Source organism: Engraulis encrasicolus, chromosome 16 (assembly GCF_034702125.1).
Source record: "Engraulis encrasicolus isolate BLACKSEA-1 chromosome 16, IST_EnEncr_1.0, whole genome shotgun sequence".
In the NCBI taxonomy this organism is placed as follows: Eukaryota; Metazoa; Chordata; class Actinopteri; order Clupeiformes; family Engraulidae; genus Engraulis; species Engraulis encrasicolus.
The window spans coordinates 17,785,921-17,805,385 of record NC_085872.1 but is presented as its reverse complement, the minus strand read 5'-3'; the positions used below and the strand labels follow the sequence as shown (position 1 = coordinate 17,805,385).

The window sequence follows — 19,465 nt, the reverse complement described above, 5'->3', positions numbered from 1 at the left end:
ATGCTTCTGTGTGTGTGTGTGTGTGTGTGTGTGCGTGCGTGCGTGCGTGCGTGCATGTGTGTGTGTGTGTGTGTGTGTGTGTGCGTGCGTGCGTGCGTGCGTGCGTGCGTGCGTGCATGTGTGTGTCTGTGTGTGCATACGTGTGTGCATACATGCATGCATGCGTGCGTGTGTATGCGTGCGTGCGTCTCACCAGTCTCTGGCTCACACTGGTGTTCGCAGGGGTCCAGCAGGCGACGTCCGCACAGCTCGTTGATCCAGGGCCCGCTCTCATTCTGGTAGTAAATCAGCACCTGGGCCGGGTTCAGCCAATCAGACGCGTCCAGCTGACTGCCCTGCTGCAGGATGAAGCGCGACCCTACGGAGCAGCAGGAAGAGAGCAGTCAGCAAAGAGACCCATACTGTACATCAGCTCAGCCCCGGCAAGCTAGAGCTCAGAGGTGATCTCACTGACGCGAACAAGGTGGCACCAGCAAAGCCGACAGCTACACACGAGACGACGGTGCCAATGGCAGCATGTAAACCATCTGCTTTCGCTCTTCCTACGAGGTGATGTTTGTTGTCAGGCAGCCTTGTGGCGGCTCCCGGAAAAAAGTCACACTCTGTTGGGATTATAGCAGGTTAAGTGTGAGCGATGACACTGATTAGAATCGTTTTTCGCAAGGCGAGTTGAAGCGAGCAAAAGCTCAGTTGAAAGCGCCGTTAAGCGATTCCGCACCGCATCATTGCTAAACATTACTGATGTCACATGATCTTGGAAAAAGGTCACAGACTATATTCTGTTGATGACCATTTCCATCAGCACTGAAAGTCATAGTGTCATGGCACAGGATATAATGTTAATGCTTCCCTGTGTACTTTTCTGCCCTACAAAGATGCGTATGGTAGAGAGCTGCAGAAGAGAAGATCGTTTTTTGGAGGAGATGACAGAGTTGGCTTCTTCACCAGCAGAGTTTTGATGTAGCAGCACAGACACGACCCTGTCACCCCTGGCGCCATCTCACTAAGTAAGTTAAAGACGGGCATGCGGCCATGTGTCTTAAATGCAATATTTTATTCCAAACCCTTCCCCCAATATTTTCCTCTTATCAGATCTCAATGTCATTTCAAATCTAATCAAATACAGTCATGAAGACGTTTATGGACACATTTCAAATCTCTTTTTCCCCCTATTAGGGTGGTATCCGTATCTAGTTTCTTTTTTTTTCTTCCCCCAGAAGGCTTTTAAAATGTTAATCTTGCCCACAGCAGCAGCAATCTCGGTGCAGTAGTGCTTTGGGTTGGGAGACAAAATGACAGATGAGCATTGCCAGTCTCTATAATCTATGTGGCTATGTAGCCTCTCGTGACGGCTGAAGAATTCCACCGAGCCACAGAGTGGAGAGAGTGCCTGGCCGGCAATGCTGAACTGCAGGTGCCACATTGACATTCATTAACAGGCAGAGCACAGACTCCGTAGAAACCGTGGTCCAAATACACACACGCTAACACACAAACACTTTCTCTCTAACACACACACACACACGCACGTACGCACGCACATACGCACCTACACACGCACACACGCACACGCACGCACACGCACACACACACACACACACACACACACACACACACACACACACACACACACACACACACACACACACACACACACTCAGTCTCTCACACGCCATGCACACAAACTGACATGGGCACACTCACACACAAACACGCATTCATGCTTGTGCAGACATGTACACAAACACGCACACACGCACGCACGCACACACACACACGCACACACACACACACACACACACACACACACACACACACACACACACACACACACACACACACACACACACACACACACAAAGAATTACACACATATCTATTGACAAAGGGCATTGCTGTGTGCAAGCCAGTTTTCATGTGTTTTTGACAGCATTTATTTTCGCATATTGAGATCCCTGTGTGCATATGTACATGTGTGAGTGTGCATGCGTGTGCGTGTGTGTGAGTGTATGCGTGTATTTTCCATGGCCTGGCCTGAATGTGCTACATGATGTCTTTGTTATACAAATGCGAGGATCCCTTTCAAGGGAACACATGGGACACATTTGGCTTTTTACAGCACTGGAGTTGGTGGGTGAGGTGGATGCACTTGCTATTTTTACATATACAGTCCCAGGAAAAAGTTTGTACACCCTTTGAAATTTCTTACATTTCTGTCAAAAATGATCATAAAACATGGTCTGATCTTCCCGGAAATCTCAAGAAGGAACAATCAGAGTCTGCTTTAATTAATTCCACCCAAACATTTACATGTTATCATATTTTTATTAGTCATAAGGCCATAACATTCACAGGAGAGCAGGGCACAAGTAAGTACACCCTTGCATTAAGTAGGTTTTAACCCTCAGTTAGTTGCAATATCATCAACCAGACTTGTCCTGTAGTTGCAGATCAGATTAACAAAACAATCTGTTTGTATCTTGTGTCCCTCTTCTTTAGAGAACTGCCTCTCGTCAGCAAGGTTTGTGGGATGTCTGGAGTGCATAGCTTTCTTGACTTCATGCCATATAATCTCCATTGTTTTTTGTCAGGGCTTTGACTGGGCTATTTCAGAATGTGTATTTCATTATTATGAAGCCATTCTAAAGTCGATTTGCTTCTAAAGTATGGGTTGTTGTCACATTTCAGGACCCATACTCTTGCGTGCTTCAACTGTGTGACAGACTTCCTCACGTTTTTTCTGTAAAATATCATAATAAATTTGATTTCATTGTTCCACTGATGATAGCAAACTGTCAAGGGCCTGAGGCAGCAAGGTAGCCGCATATAATGATGCTCCCGCCACCATACTCAGAAGAGGAGATGTAACCAAGAATAGCTAAAAATGGGATTCATTCTGCCAATCTAAAATTAATGGGGTTTCTGTCCAAAAAATATTGCTGCACCTTTGAGGTTTGCGAAAAAGCATTTATATGCTTCATAGAATTACTGCAAAATATTCTGTAGACCAACGTTGAAACCAAAGTTGAATTGTTCAGGGGAACACACAATGTCATGTTTGGAGGAGAACTGGAGAACCACACCTTCACCAAAACATCATCTCCACCTTTGAGTATGGTGGCGGGAGCATCATTATATGCGGCTACCTTGGTGCCTCAGGCCCTTTTCAGTTTGCTATTTTCAGTGGAACAATGAACTCAGAAGTTTATCAATATATTTTACAGAAAAAAGTGAGGTAGTCTGTCACACAGTTGAAGCACACAAGAGGATGGGTGCTGAAATGTGACAACAACCCATACTTTAGAAGCAAATCGACTTTAGAATGGCTTCATAATAATGAAATACACATTCTGGAATAGCCCAGTCAAAGCCCTGACAAAAAACAATGGAGATTATATGGCATGGAGTCAAGAAAGCTATGCACTCCAGACATCTCACAAACCTTGCTGACGAGAGGCAGAAGAGGGAGACCAGATACATCCAGATTGTTTTGTGAATCTGATCTGCAACTACAGGAAACATCTGGTTGAGGTTATTGCGACTAACTGAGGGTTAAAACCTATTGAATTCAAGGGTGTACTTACTTATGCCTTGCTGCTGTCCTGTTAATGTTTGCATCTTATGCCCAATAAAAATATGATGTAAATGTTTGGGTTGAATTAGTTAAAGCAGACTTTGGTTGTTCCTTCTTGTGATTTCCGGGAAGATCAGACCATGTTTTATAACCAATTTTGACAGAAAGGTAAGAAATTTCAAAGGGCGTACAAACTTTTTCCTGGGACTGTATATTTAGACACACAGGGATACATACACATATACAGGAGCACACGCAAACATTCACATACACACACACAGGTACACACACACACAGGTACACACACACACACACACACACACACACACACACACACACACACACACACACACACACACACACACACACACACACACACACACACACACACACACACACACACACACACACACACACACACACACACACACACACACGAACACACACACAGAGGTTCCCAGGTGTCATGACATTACCATCAGCGATGAGATGCTCTGGAACATGCAGGATGACTTTGACAGTGAGGCTGCAGGCGAGGTGAGACGAGTAGACCAGGCCGATCACACAACTGACCACGCTGATCAAAGTCAAGGTGGTCTTGTTGACAGGGCTGCGTGGGGAGCCTGCGGATCACAAGCAATGTGTGGGTCAGGAAGCGCAGCCAGACCCCAGCAAAGAGAAACCTGTGAAGTTTGGCTGAACCCTCGTGCTTATTATTTCCTCTCCACCAACACCCCCCATCACATCTCTCCACTGGCACCACCGGGCGCCGCGCAGTGGGAGTCACTTACAACCAGCCTAGTCTCACATCTGGCCTCGCAGACCATGAAAGGGGGCACCGCATCAAACCGGCAGCCTCCAGCCTTTGGGGACACTGTGCTCTGGGACTCAGAGGAGAGGAGAGGAGACGCGGTGGTTTGGAAGATAACACTTCACCTTTTTGAAGACTGATGCTACAGCACGTAGTAGGGTAGCAATGAGAACATCCATAATGGAAAAAGGAATTTTTGCTTTTTGATTTCTTGTTCTCTCGTGTTTCATCTGTGGTCAGAGTTCCAGGGTGCTGAGGTGTCCTATCAGTCATAGCTTGTATTCTTAAAAATTGTGTAAATAGCAATCCAAAGAGTAGATGCACACATTAGCCATTATATATGAGTAAGACCTGTATATGCACATACATACACAAATATACTCCTCACACTAGTGGTTACCGTACGTGTAGGGGCATTTTGAAAGGAGCATGGAAGAAACACAATTCTCCGTCTCCCTGTGTGTTTCTTTTTCTATACCGCTGTCTCTCCATCTCTGTCTATCTTGCTCTCCCCCACCACACACACACTTCCCTCACACACTGATTGATTTGACCATGGTCTACAGCAGGCCACAGCTCTCCTGTGACATGACTTTAAAAGGTTCCTCTTGCTCGCCCTGTTCTCTTTCCGTCTCTGCTCACAGCTTTAGGGATGACATTTATGGACCTGAATATCAACATCTCTATCAAAGAAGTGCCGGTCATGGGTGAACTGAAGGGATAGGAAAAGAAATAGCCCCATACAGCTCCATGGGGTGTGTTGTTGCCCCTTGTGCTATGGTCATCATATCCATTTCATATTGTGCATAGCTACCAGGAACCATTATGTTTGTCTGTGCTTTTCATTCAGAGGGTGTGCATGTCCATATCTGCAAGTGCCTTAAATTGCTGTCTGCTGTGCATGAAGTTCCTTCCGAGGTCGTTTGGTCTGTAAACACCAGAGTGTTTATGCATGTGTTCCTGATTACAAAAAAAGGCTCTTTGATCGAAGGCATGTCAACACAAAATGTAAAACTGAGCATCTGATTTTTAAATAAAAAATGCCAGACCAAAAAAAAATGGTGTTGCACGACTGAATGACGTGTATATGTTAAATTAAATGAGGAAAGATTTTAAACCCAAATCAAGACCATCATCATCATGTGCTGTACATTTTTTGGCATTGTTAACCCAATCTACAACAAACATAACTCACTCAAAACACATTTAAGAAAGTACCCGAGAAAAATATGAACACAGCTGTAGAACTGATTTTGCAAAAAGTCAAAGTGACACATTCTTTTTCCTGTGGATGATTTTGTTCAATTTACACAGACAACACCATCAGGCAGCATTCACAAAAAAGACAAACACACAAAATGACGATTAAAAAAAAATCACATTAACATTGATCTGATCACAGTCCAAACACACATAATAAAAACATGAAAAAGATGAGAAACAACTCGTGTCTATTCCTGGTGGTCTAATTAAAGGTGTTGTTTCGCTCCAGCTGACTGGAGCACTCTTTGACATATGCCTGTGCAGGGAGTAATTGGGAGAATAGAAGGGTGAAAGGAAAAAAGAAAAGACCTGAGTTGTTGTTCACTGGGTGAGGTGTGGCAGCTGGTTATGTGTTGAGATGCCTTTACTGAATGTAGCGATAGAGAAAAATAACACTGCTGCAAGGGTTCTTGTGGACAAAGAAAGAATGTGTCTTTCGAGAATGGATTAACTTGCCAGGATACATAAGACAGTATTTATTGTAGTTTAATATAGTTTACTATAGTTTATTTATTATAGTTATAGTATTTACTATAGTAGTATATATTTTCAAATCCATCTTTAATTAGCAAGACAACCCTTTTTGTTGGCAGCACTGCTAGGGGGTTTGAGAAACCACTGATATTTCATTTGTCCAAAATGCTGTAGCATTGCTTTTTACTTAGTTTTATCTACCAAATACACATTGTGTTATTTAATTTCCGAATACCTATGGCATGCCATTTGCTATGCTAAACTATGATATTTTCCCTAAAACAAGATTTTAAAAATGCTGCCTTGTTCACAATATAATGTATTTCTGACATTTACACATGACATGTCCTTTACAAGCCCTTTAAATATTTGCACACCTACGTACTAGTTCCAGAGTTTTTTTTATTGTACCGCACCAGTACATTAAATCACCAAGGTCATTTTGGATTTCAAATGTCAAGTTGTGAAATATCAGTGGACTTTGAGCAAAACTGCATCTTACAGATATCTAAAATAGCTTTTAGTGTCATTATACTATGTGTGCGCCTAGGACCACGGTGATTTTACAAATGTAATACTCAGCAGAATGATGCAATATGCTAACTTAGCAATGAGGGCATTGGAAATAATGACCGGGTTGTAACCACAGCCACCAGCCATTTTAGACTACGATGACAGTCTGTCCTATATGTCAAGAAAAGACTTAATGTGCCGTGGAAAGAATTGTTTTGCACACAAATCAGTTTCAGCCATCGGTCAGTTGCACATTGGACACATTTGTAAATTAAACATGTATGTAATACAGAATTTTGTGTCTCTTACGTTTTTGGCACATCCAACGTTTTGGCACATCTGTGAACTACCGGTACTTATTTGATGGTTCAAGTGATGCACTGACAAAAAGTCAGAAAAGTGACCGAAAAAAGTTTCACTCTCCAGCTAGTATATTTGATTTGGATATCACACCTGCTGCATGAATAAATGTGGATGTGGAATGGTGTCACAATTTGCATGCTGTGTTAGAGTATGCGTCCAATTAATTTCATGAGCATTGCTATGCGCAGTACACACAGGATCGTTTATAGGGAGTTGCAGACCAAACACTCCAGTTCATGCCTGTTGTTTACATCAGGTCACAAAGAAAAAGGGAAAAAATATAACAACACCAAATGGAGGGAATTCAATTAGCGCTGCACCAGCTGCACTGAACTCGCCATGGTATCGAGATTGCATTGAATTCCCCTCTGACTGACACAACATGTAGATTCAAAAATTCACAAATAAAAACAAACAAACAAACAAACCATAACAAACAAAAAAAACAAACAAACAAATGACACTGTGGGGCTGGGTGCATCATCACGCATCACAGGGGTCACCACTGACACAGTGGTCTCATGCTGCTGAGACGGAGTGCAGGAAGGAAGGCGGCAGATCGGAGCGGTTGTCCTCCTTACCCCCGGGGCCCCAGGCCGTGTTGGCGTTACCGTTTCGCATACCTCGACTGCGACGGCGGCTGCGGTTGGGGTCGGTGTAGAAGGTCAGCTGGGGCTCGCTGTCGGCCTCTGTCCCAGAGTCACCGTCTGGGTTCAGGAAGGCTGAACCCGCTGCGGAGAAAGAAACCTCGCATCAAAGTTAAGTTACATCGACACACGGCAAAGTTCTGTAAGGCCGTCCTGAAGTCAACCAAAAAAACTGTGCCAAGAAATGTGACATGAGGGAGAGAACTAAGGTATGCATGTTTCACAGGGGACACAAAGGATTGTAAACCAATAAAAAAAACTAAAACAATCAACAAGCTATTACAAAGAACAGAAACTCGCATGCATTCCAAAAATATTGTAAATATACACAAACGAGCAAAGGCACGCACGCAAGCACGCACGCACGCACGCACGCGCACGCGCACACATACACACACACACACACGCACACATACGCACGCACACACACACACACACACACACACACACACACACACACACACACACACACACACACACACACACACACACACACACACACACACACACACACACACACACACACACACACAGCATTTCCAATCAAATCGAATTGGGCTTGAAATTGAGTAATTTCAGCCGCATGTCTTCATGGTTGTTTTAGTATAATTGGTAATCAAGTTGTTTATTTATCCACTATTGATTAATACGACTAGCAGGAAGGAAGAGCTACAAACCCCCTAAACAACAGGCTCAGCCTCAGAGCAGCAGCCTGGACTATTATAGCAGTCGCCTCCGCTCCATTGTGTTTTTGAAACCAAAAGCACAGGTGTTTGCCAGGCAGCGGAAAACGGCAAACAACCAGAAGATAAAACGAAAAGGCAATCTCCTGCTTTACGGGCTTAGAAAGGCTTCTACCTAAAGGAACCAACTATAATTGGCCATTGAAATAATTGTGATGTGCATTGAAAGACAAAAAGGAGGAATACACGGATTGTGAATGCAATATGAGTTACTGTTTGTGATACATAATTGAAATTCCCTCTGTCTTATCTCAGAGTACCGTAAGTACGAGCCCTGCTTTTATGTGTCTCCCTTCCTTCCTTCCTGTTGGGGGAGGATAGAGGGTGGGTGCAGTATATGCAGCATAAGAAAAGGATTTCAGGTCTTGAGGAGATGTATGGAAAACATTATATAAGCAAAAGATTTTCTTCCCCAAGGTCTACCTACCATCATTTTCCCCATTGTCTACATTATGCATGCATTTGAACTACAAGGCAAATATCTATGATGTATTTCACATTCATAATGCATTGCCCATTGGTGCAGCATGATTTTCTCCTGACATTTATTATAGCAACAGCATTTCTACACTCTCCCCAGGAAGCCAGTGTCATAAGGTACATTGAGATTTTTTGTACAGGTGAGGCAGATCCCTGACCGGACCAAAGCAAGTATGATTGGGCCAAGGCCAAAACATGTAACTAAGCCTTGATGTTGTTTCACCCTTTTGTTCTGTGATTAAAATACTACACTACTTTGAGTGCAATGGCATACAACTACAGTACAGTACATTGACTTAGATAATATTAAATTATATAGCTTCAACATCATGTCCAAAGTCACTTTGCTATATATCGCATATATATGCACACAGGGTTTCCTGACTCAATTTATTTTCAGTGGCAACTACTCACATTAATGCACTATTATAATTATACTATATACACCCATCTAAGAATATTTACATCTTTATTGCTACTCGACCTCATTCATTTGGGTGATAATGAACAACCAAAGCAAACTTGTGAAAGCAAAATTGGATATTCATGTATGTAATGTATTGCCACAGACCAAGTGTATTTCATTAAAATGTATTCCTATATCATCACTGTATGTCAGCTAAGCTGCTGAATAATGCTTTGATGACAAACATGGTTTCATTTACCCAGGCTACACCAGAGTCACCAAAAGTAAACAGACCCCATGGTGCGTTTAATTCAGAAGGTATCGGTAATGGGTGTATGTAATGCATGGATATGGAATGGATGGTATGACAAACATAATAACTACATGCTTCTATGGTCTCTTTGTCACCAGGAATAAAAGAGTCCATTTACTCAGCAGAGAGCAGGGAAATGTTTTCATTATGCCGTGTCAGAAATGGAGATACATGATAAAACCAAGACATGGATTATATTGCCTCCTCCATCATATGTCATGCCGATTTTTAAATTCAGTTTTGTTATCTGTCTTTCAGACCTCAGTAGAATGATGCCATTAACTTGTTTGCCCTGATATAGAGCTCAATTTTAGGGGGAAACATGTGCACACCAGTCACTGTGAATTTTCCATTTATCTAACGAGATTCTAGTGTTGTTAGTTGTCCTCGTTTGATTCAGTATCACCATACTACTCTCTATCAGTTCAAACATTGTGATTTTCAAAAAACTAATTTTGCTGTCTTTGGATAAATTAAATGATTATCTACACCTCTTCCATATAAACAAACAACATTCTCCAAACCGTACTGAAACTCGTTTCTTTGGAAGCACCATTGCTTACATCTCGTAATGAGCTAAGTACTGTTACCTTGACAAGGCTATACAGCATAATTACGTACAGGCAATGACAGCATAATTACTCTAGGCAAACATTTTACTTTGTTATTGCTTCCATCAATATAGTCAACTGTTTATTCAACTGTAATCTGTTAAAGTGGTAAGCAATGTCCAGTCATTGGTCTACATGAGGGGTGGGGAACCATTTTCATTCGAGGGCCACTTCAAATTTCATAAAGTCCTCCAAAGGCTGTACTATATACACAAATCAGGATTTACCCCTGCACTTTAGGCCTATATTGAAGGTGGCCACCTTTAAAACAGACCCCACCTTCACTAGGTCCCCTGAAAATATAACGTTTGTATTGTAATTGTAACTTCTAAGATTTCTTAAACAAACATGTCATATTTCATGTGAGACTACAAAACATTAACATTATATCGGGGGCCGGATAAGACAGCCCTCTTAAACGGCCCTCGAGACATTGGTTCCCCATCCCTGGTCTACATCGACACATGCAGATGTGCTAATAATTCCCACCTATTTCACAGCCGTCAACCAGCTGAAGCCACATACTTTTGTAAGGCATGTACACATTAGTTTCATAAATTCTGCTGAATAGATCAACCAAATATGGAAATATGACTACATATATCTGCAATCAGACACTTCATCAAATACTAAATATACAGCTCTAGCCTAGTAAACTAGACCCACCCGCCAGAGGCCACAATTATTTTTGCCAGCAAGTGGGTCTAGCCTCGGACAATGCTCCAATTCCCAGAAATTGGCAGACCAATCACAACGCATGCCATTTGTTTTGAGTCTTTGGATGCAAATAGGGCAGGGTTTTGGTCAGAGCGTTGGCCTATAGGCACAGACACGGTTTGAAAAACAACATCGTTCCCATCAACAATCTTCCAATATCTCATTGATCGGGGCCAGACTAAATATTCACATTTAATCTCACACTTAGTCTGGCTTGTCAGGCTAGTACAGCTCTTCATCTTAACAAAGTAGGTAACAGCATTGCTTCCTTAACATGTTGCCATTTATTTGGTTTTTAGCATTAAGTCTGACAGAAGTAAAAACAAGCTGTCAGTGTGCATAGATGGTAAAATGAGGTAGGCCTATTATATATAAGGCTTTTATTATATAAGGCTAAAAGAAAATGCCCCTTATGGATGACAAGTAATCACAATATTTGTGTGACTTACAGTAGGGTATTTTTGTCTCAGAAGTTTAATCTTTGTTAAGTACAGAAAAAAATTCTGTCATGCAGACAGATGCTTCTGGCAGGGTTTTAAAAATGCATGACAGTTAACTATAGGATTATAATGTAAATCACATACTGACAGCTTTTTAAAAATTCCAGGTGTGAACTTAGCCTTAGGACCACAGACATGATGGTTTTGCTTAAAGGTAGAGTCTGCCATTCTTCTACACCACACTTTTGTCACATATTGCTCAATAACTGTCTGTTCAGTGCATCTGTTCAAAAATGTTGGTGGTCTTTCACAGTTTTACCACTGAAAAAGGGACAAGAACCAATGTAGCGTTTTACAAATGGTGTTTCAGGAATACAGAATGGACGGGTCTCATTTGATTGGCAGTTGAGCTCAAACATCTGCTGCTGTTTGCATGGTTCTTAGACTCTGCCTTTAAATAGAACATGAACACAAGAACAAAACACAGTTTTGAACTTGTGAAATGATTTACTTAAGTACAACTGCAGGTCTATTTTTTTAATCTTTACTCTGGAAAAGAAATAAAACAAAGTGAAGGCTGGGCAAAGGAGTCATTGGTTGTACACTTAAGTCTTAAGAGATATGTTCGAATTGGCATAATAAAATAAAAACTATAGGCCTATATCAAATAATACCATTGTTTGCTACTTCTTTCTCCTTCCAAGAAACAGCTGTTAGATATGTATAAATTAGTGTAAATGCATTTCCTTATACTGAACATGGTGGAAACACACATCATACAGATGTTTGATGCTTTGACATTCACTGCATCTGACAAGTGCTTAAAAGGATTCATAGAAATAAACAAAAAAAGAAAAACAAAACATACCAAACAAACATTTTACAAAAACACAGTGACATATAAACAATGCGTTTCCACTAAAACATGCAGGCTCACTGACACTCTGTGTTGTGCACAACAGCATTCAATTCCACTCTACGATACAATACAGTGTGAAAATGGAAGGGTGTTGATATGATTTGCATGCTAGACTTAAACAGCTTTAAATTGCGAGCATGTACAGTGACAGAATGCAAACAGAAAAATGAAAACAACAGGTTGCACATGACATTTGAAACCCAGGAATTAATAGGCCTGAAAATCTGAGAAGACATGATGATTAAAAACAAATAGATTTTTTCACGGGGATCAAAAGGCACCTGTCTGTGAGGGACAACTCTCACGCAAGAGCTTCACACAGACGATTATTTTGTGTGTTCGGGTGTTGTACATCACAGAAAACATCATAACATCACTTCAGACTTCTCCCCCCAAACTCTGCACTTCATGGCTATTTCAGAAAGGAAAATGAACAAAGGAGGTGAGACGAATGTGTCTGGGACTTCAGAAAGATACACAGGGCATCGAATGACACCAGCATACAGAACAATATGTTGTGCCTTGTTTGTTTTTGCCTTGTCTTGTTTTGTTCCGGGGGGGGGGGGGGGTTTGGCTGTTGATTTCTTTCAGCAAAGCAAACGTAGACAGAATAAAGAGGTGCCTTCAAAGGAATTAACTGCAAATCTCTCCGAACAGGTGCAGAGTATGTACTAGCCTCCACAATTAAGCAAGGGGCCAAGAGGTGCAAAGCTCCATGGAGACGAATAAAAGATGAGCCTGGTTTAAATATTCAATGTGCGGCATTACCAGCCACTCGGCATGCAGCGCAGCGGCAAATGCCTCCTACAACAAAAGTTATTTTGTTCTCCCTTGCAGGGCGGTGGAACTCAATTATTACGAGGACATTGGACTAAGTGAGGATGTCATCCGCATGGCAATCTGCAGGAGAGGAGCACTTAGGTGCTGGGAATTAGCAGCAGTGCGTGAGCTAAGAGGATACCTACCTCCACCTGACCGCGGAGGAGAAGAGGAGAGGGCTATAATTTGTCACATGAAAAATGGTGGGGGGTTACCAGGTCAAGATGACAGGAGGAAAAAGCCCTGAAATTAATTACGTAATGCTTGCCACCTGTGTTTTTCTTATTATTGAATTGAAAACCTATAGTCAAAGCTGTGTTACATTATTCGCCTGGAGAAATGGTCGATTTCTTCAGTTAAATGTATTGTGTGATAATGGCTGGTCAGAAACTGTCCTGCAATGAACGGCACTATTTGTAGTAGCAAAACTATTTCTAACCCTGTAATCTATAGCCTATAGAAGATATCATGCACTCAATTTCACTTATCTAAAATACACAACTCTAGAGGTTTCTTTATTATGATAGACATGAACGTAATTCTATATTTAACCATTCTATGGCAAAAAAAACAATGTGACTGCACCAGTACTGTATTTATGATGTCAATATAGGTAGTATTGCTGTATATTATTTCGGCTAAGATCAGTTATTTCAGATATGACAAAATGATTGGTATTATTCATGTTCAGCATTGTAGTTGCACTTCATCTGAAACTTAATATCTCACACTTAATTCAAATCAATTCAATTCAATCAATTAAGAAACGAAAAGACAAGACAAGACAAGAAAATACAAGAAAAGAAAAGAAAAGAAAAAAAAGAAAATACAAGAAAAGAAAAGAAAAGAAAAAAAAGAAAAGAAACGAAAAAAGATACCATATTATCTATGATTGTACTATGGACAGTGTGTCAGACAATCCTCAATTTAGCATAGCCACGCCATGCATCGTTTTTTCCAGGCTTCAGGCAATCTATTTCCACTTAACAAATGCAGAATGTTTATTTTGTTCACTTACAAATTATTTATTGTACATTTCCTTGTTTTGAAAAGAGCCTTTATGTTTAAAAAAGCGAATGCTAAACTCATTTGAAGTTTAGCGCTATTAAGGGATCTAAGGACCGTGAGAGAAAGTCTGAAGAACTGAAGGCATCTGTTAACATCAAGACGGCTTTGTGCATGAAGTGCCCATTTGACAAGCTTTACTTTTATTCTGTATGACAACTCACTGTAACACAAAATAGATCCTCAGAGTGTCCTACTCTTAAACTGATATGCTACTTTCCTCCCAATTACTGACTTCCCCATGGGAATTGGGGAAAAACACTTTCCCTTTTCAGCCATCATACTGAGACCTGAGAAAGGGAAACGGTTGGATTTTCAGACACCAGCAAATTAAAAGTGAAACTCAAATCAAAACCTCTTCAATATTCATAAAACAGGTCTAACTTTTTTTTTAAAGGCCAATGAATACTGTGCTTAATGATGCATCGTCAACATGACAAGATGAGAGCACACAACTACAAAACAACACTTTTGAACAACCATGACAGATGAATGCCGATGGTAAAAATAAAGAACTGATCTTCCTTCACGTTTCGAGGGGGGACAACACACCGTCTGTCAATGTTCTCGAATCTTAAGAATTGGCAGGGAGAGAGGGTGAGGTGACATGGGTTGGCATCTAGATGATGACTCACCGCGTGTTTTGCTGGACAGACGCTTACGCTGGTTGGTGGAGGTGTTGTGTGGGAGGAGCGTGTTTTGCTGGTGGTGATTGCTGTCAACAGGACTGGTGGCTATGATGTTATCCTTGTACTTGCTCATTAAGGACAGTTTTGTATTGTCACTCCCTGATGACAAAAAGGTCACAGTTAGGGGGGAGACAGATGGGTGACACACACAGAGACATACACATACACAGACACGCACGCACAAACACAGACACACACACGCACGCACGCACCCGTACACACACACACACACACACACACACACACACACACACACACACACACACACACACACACACACACACACACACACACACACACACACACACACAGACAAAAGCTCACGAAGGACACTGAGATATGTCGTATGTGAAGGACCATCACTGTGGGGGTCTGGTAATGGACCGACAACAGAATAGTGGTAAAATCCTAAAGGTGAGGTCGGAGCCGACAGGGAATGTGTAACTGCTTAGCACATGGCTGCACAGTGCCCTGGGCTGATAATGTCACAGCAGGCTCACGTGCCTCATTCTGTCACTGGCTATCACTCAACACTTGACTCATAGCATGCCCATTAAATGGAGAAAGGCCAAACCAGAGCAACAGCTGTCCACAAGGTGAGGAGACTTACTGAGCTTAACAACAACAAAAAATAAAAAACTAATTCGTAACTATTTTACTTTGCTTTAGTCTATTTTACTTGACTTGAGGAAAGTAAAAAAAAAACAATGGTCAGTTTAGTCACATTCAAGTTGAGTAGGATAAGGCGTTACATTGATGTAGTCCTACACATGTCTTTATGTGATCTTAAAGATGGTCCTTTGATAGGTTTGCCTTAATAATAATGCCTCAGTTTAACAATAGATGTGGTTTCAGATATAAATGAGATGAGACACTGAAATTGTATAAGTCTGCCTTAGATATATCTCCTGCCGACCAACATCTGACATTACATTACGGCTGGTTAGATTACCTTGTAAAATTCACTTTTCCTTCATCCCCTATAGAACCAGATAGTCCTGGAAATTACTGAGCTGTCTAAACATCTTGGCTAAAGTGAGAAAGATCTGTGTCCCTGTTGATATGTTCCTCCTCCCCAGGAGAAACCTGGTTCATACAGAAATCTCAGCATGAGGAGGAGATTTAAGCCTTTGTCTCAGTTTTGATCTTGCCATTGTGAAAGAAAAAGCCACGGTTAAAAATTGAAGATCACTTTTAAGATCTCTTTTTCTTGTGGGTAAGCTTCTTAATACATGTGTTTTCTTAGAGACAGCTACTTTCAACCCATGCTCAGACTGAGTCAGAGTAATAATCATCGGGTATTTAGAAAAACCTCTGCTTAAGACATGTCTTCCCGGCAGAGGCGTATCTTGTCACCAGGCTGGGCAGGCAGCCGCTTGGAACCCCCAAGCCACTAAATGTGAAAAAAGCTCAACTTTAAACTAAAATATCGGCGATTTGCTTCGAATGTTCATTCCACTCGGTTTTTGCGTGGGGCCCCCACTGACACTAGAATCGCCTCTGCTTCCTGGGGCACGGTGGCGCAGTGCGCTAAGCCCCCCACATTTGGGCTTACATTGCCCACGGGGGACCCTGGTTCGAGTCTGGCCGGGGTCATTTCCCAGCCCGGCCCCATCTCTCTCTCCCAACCATTTCCTGTCTACACTCACACTGTCCTATAATAATAAAGGCCAAAAAGCCCAAAAAAAGACATGTCTTCCCATTGCATCAGCGAACAATCATGCTTCCGCGTTTCATCAGATATGTCCCAGCCTTAAGTCATGCCACTTCCACTAATGCTATAGTAGAGTATAATATATGACTGACATGGCATCATTCTCCAGGTCTCTGAGTCTGCAAATATCTCCTTTGAACGAGGAAACTGCCTTCATTATACTGCATAACATCATGCAAACAGATGCACACACACACACACACACACACACACACACACACACACACACACACACACACACACACACACACACACACACACACACACACACACACACACACACACACACACACACACACACACACACACACCTACCTCAATCAATAGTAATGTGTTAAAATAGATATATCAATATAGTTCTAGTGTTTACAATACCACGAATGACTGTAATTCCTGCATTTCCTTTGAACTATAATACCCTACAAAGATGTTGTACTAAGGGTTGAGTTTTGTCTGTACAAATCAACACTTCAGTTTGTATTTAGTTATTTGAAACCACTGATTAACACAATTCAAGGAAATTCACTGTTATGTCGATGTGCCTTCATACTTTGAGTTGTGAGTTGAACTGAATTCTTCACTATCTAGCAAGTGCATATGTCTATTAGTTGGGGACAGAGCAGTTGGTAAAGAGAAAGATACTCTATAGTAAACATCCTCAGGACCAAGTCACTCGGTGTGCTACACAATTTCACTGACCCAGATAATGTGAGTTGTCAAGGCCAACGTAGTGTTACAGGACAAAAAATGCTTGAAATAATGTTGATATCAAATGGAACTGCCACCATGATGTGAAACAGTAGTGCTGTATGAATGCATGCAATTCACAGCAAAAAGAAAGCAAACACTGTGAGCTTTTGTGATTAGTGGGAATATGTATGATAGACATCTACAAACAACTCTGCGGTTTGTGTGTGTTCTATACAAAAGGGGGGAAAAAAACGGAAAACCTCATGAAAGATTAAAAGCTGATGAAATTCGTTCTTTATGCCTGGGCAAGTCTCATGCAGCTCGAGGCTGCTGAATCATGACACCTGTCCTGTCCGAATAGAAGAGAACACACCTTGATGCAATCTCATCTAGCATTCTTAGTCAGGTCTGTCTGTCTATATGTCCAGCTCCTGCTTTGTGAGGAAAAATAGCCAAGAGCTAACATGGTATGGGGATTGGGGGAATGAGAAAATGTGAGCACACTGAAGGCTTTTTTTTATCTTGATCTTAAGAAAAAAGGTTAAAGCGGTAGGAAGGGATAAAGATCTTATAGTGAATCAATACTTTTAACTGCCGCTGTTTAAAGGTTCTATAGCTCATCCTCCCACCTACGGTAGCCATGGCAGACAGAAGCAGGACACACAATACACAACGCACAATGCTCGCACACACACACACACACACACACACACACACACACACACACACACACACACACACACACACACACACACACACACACACACACACACACACACACACACACACACACACACGCACACACGCACACACACACACACACACACTAGTGTACTGTCAACACACTCACTCACACTCATTTCACACACACACACACAAAAGCCTGCAAAAAATATGAAACGATGCAAACGGCTCATGGAGTCACGTACCCGGTGTGAGGTCCATATTGGACTTGTCGTTGCAGCCCTGGAGCGAGTCGAGGGTGCGCGTCACCTGGCTGGTGAAGTCCTCTCCGCCGTTCATGCACTCGCGCTGCAGGTGGTGGCGCAGGTCGGTGATGTCGTACTCGTAGCCGTCCAGGATGGGCGTCTCGCGGATGCTGAGCGTGCCGCTGGAGTTGTGGCCCTGGCCGCGCGAGTTGCGCAGGCTCTCGCGCGCCTGCCCGCCCATCAGCACCGAGGGGATGTAGTGGATCTCGTTGGCCGCCTCGGCGCTGGCGCTCTTCTGGGGCTGGGGGACGCGGCGCCGCTTGCACCAGCGGCGCCGCGTGTAGAGGATCAGGACCAGGCACAGGATGGAGAGCAGCAGGGCGATCATGCCACCCTGGGGTGGGGCACATGAAGAGGGAGAGGTGGTTTAGCTATAATAGGTAGTCATAACATGTGGCATACTCATTGTGATGTAGAAAACATATACTGTAGTATATATATGCGATCATAGCACCCTGGGAGGGGCACATGAAGAGGGAGAGGCGCTTTAGTCACAACATGTACAGTAGGGCAGTGGTTCTTAACCTTTTTTCCCTAACGCACCCCCTTCTCTGTGCGGAAGACAAACCGTGCACCCCCAACCCAAACTTACACAAAAAAATACTTAAGTGATTAATTACAATGATTCTTGCCTGACACATTAACCAATACCTTCAATATGTGTTAATTTGGTCTTAATTTGGTCTAATTATAATACATTTATAATAATAAAATTTTGGTCACAACCTCAACACAAACAAAATTCCGCGCACCCCCTGAAATCGCTGGCGCACCCCCAGGGGGTGCCCGCACTCCAGGTTAAGAACCTCTGATGTAGAGTATACTGGGATGTAGAAAACATATAGAACCTAATGAAGTGAAGTGAACACAACAAGTCTGATGCCTTTACCGCTTACCAATGACTGCCCAGTCTGACATAAGAAAGTGTGGGACAAAGTAGGAACACTAGAAAACTCTTGAAGTATTTATTTTATTGTAACTCTTATTCAAATTAATCACGTTTGCAAATTCTCCAGATTGCAAGGCTGTTTTACATTATTGATCGAATTGAGCTTAGTACTTGCCATTATTAACAATGTGTTTATTTATTCATGCAATGCTTGCCTAAACACACTTACTGAAGTAGAAACATTGATTTTGCTATTACCCCACTTCACGTACACATTTTAAGATCTGCTCGTGTGTCTTTCTGGTGAAACTTGAGATCTCTGTAATGTCATTAGGC

At 42.1% G+C, this 19,465-nt stretch overlaps 1 protein-coding gene across 1 annotated transcript in view; it reads right to left on the bottom strand.

The window, feature by feature from the left end:
• Window positions 1–19,465, bottom strand: part of astn1 (astrotactin 1) — a 222,081-nt gene that overhangs the window by 152,270 nt on the left and 50,346 nt on the right. Inside the window, exons 3-7 of the mRNA XM_063218915.1 lie at window positions 18,181–18,574; window positions 14,794–14,946; window positions 7,580–7,729; window positions 4,051–4,203; window positions 194–358 (exon numbers count right to left, since the gene is read on the bottom strand). Of these exons, the coding sequence (XP_063074985.1) occupies window positions 194–358; window positions 4,051–4,203; window positions 7,580–7,729; window positions 14,794–14,946; window positions 18,181–18,574 (1,015 nt within the window). The remainder of the gene's footprint in view (window positions 1–193; window positions 359–4,050; window positions 4,204–7,579; window positions 7,730–14,793; window positions 14,947–18,180; window positions 18,575–19,465) is intronic.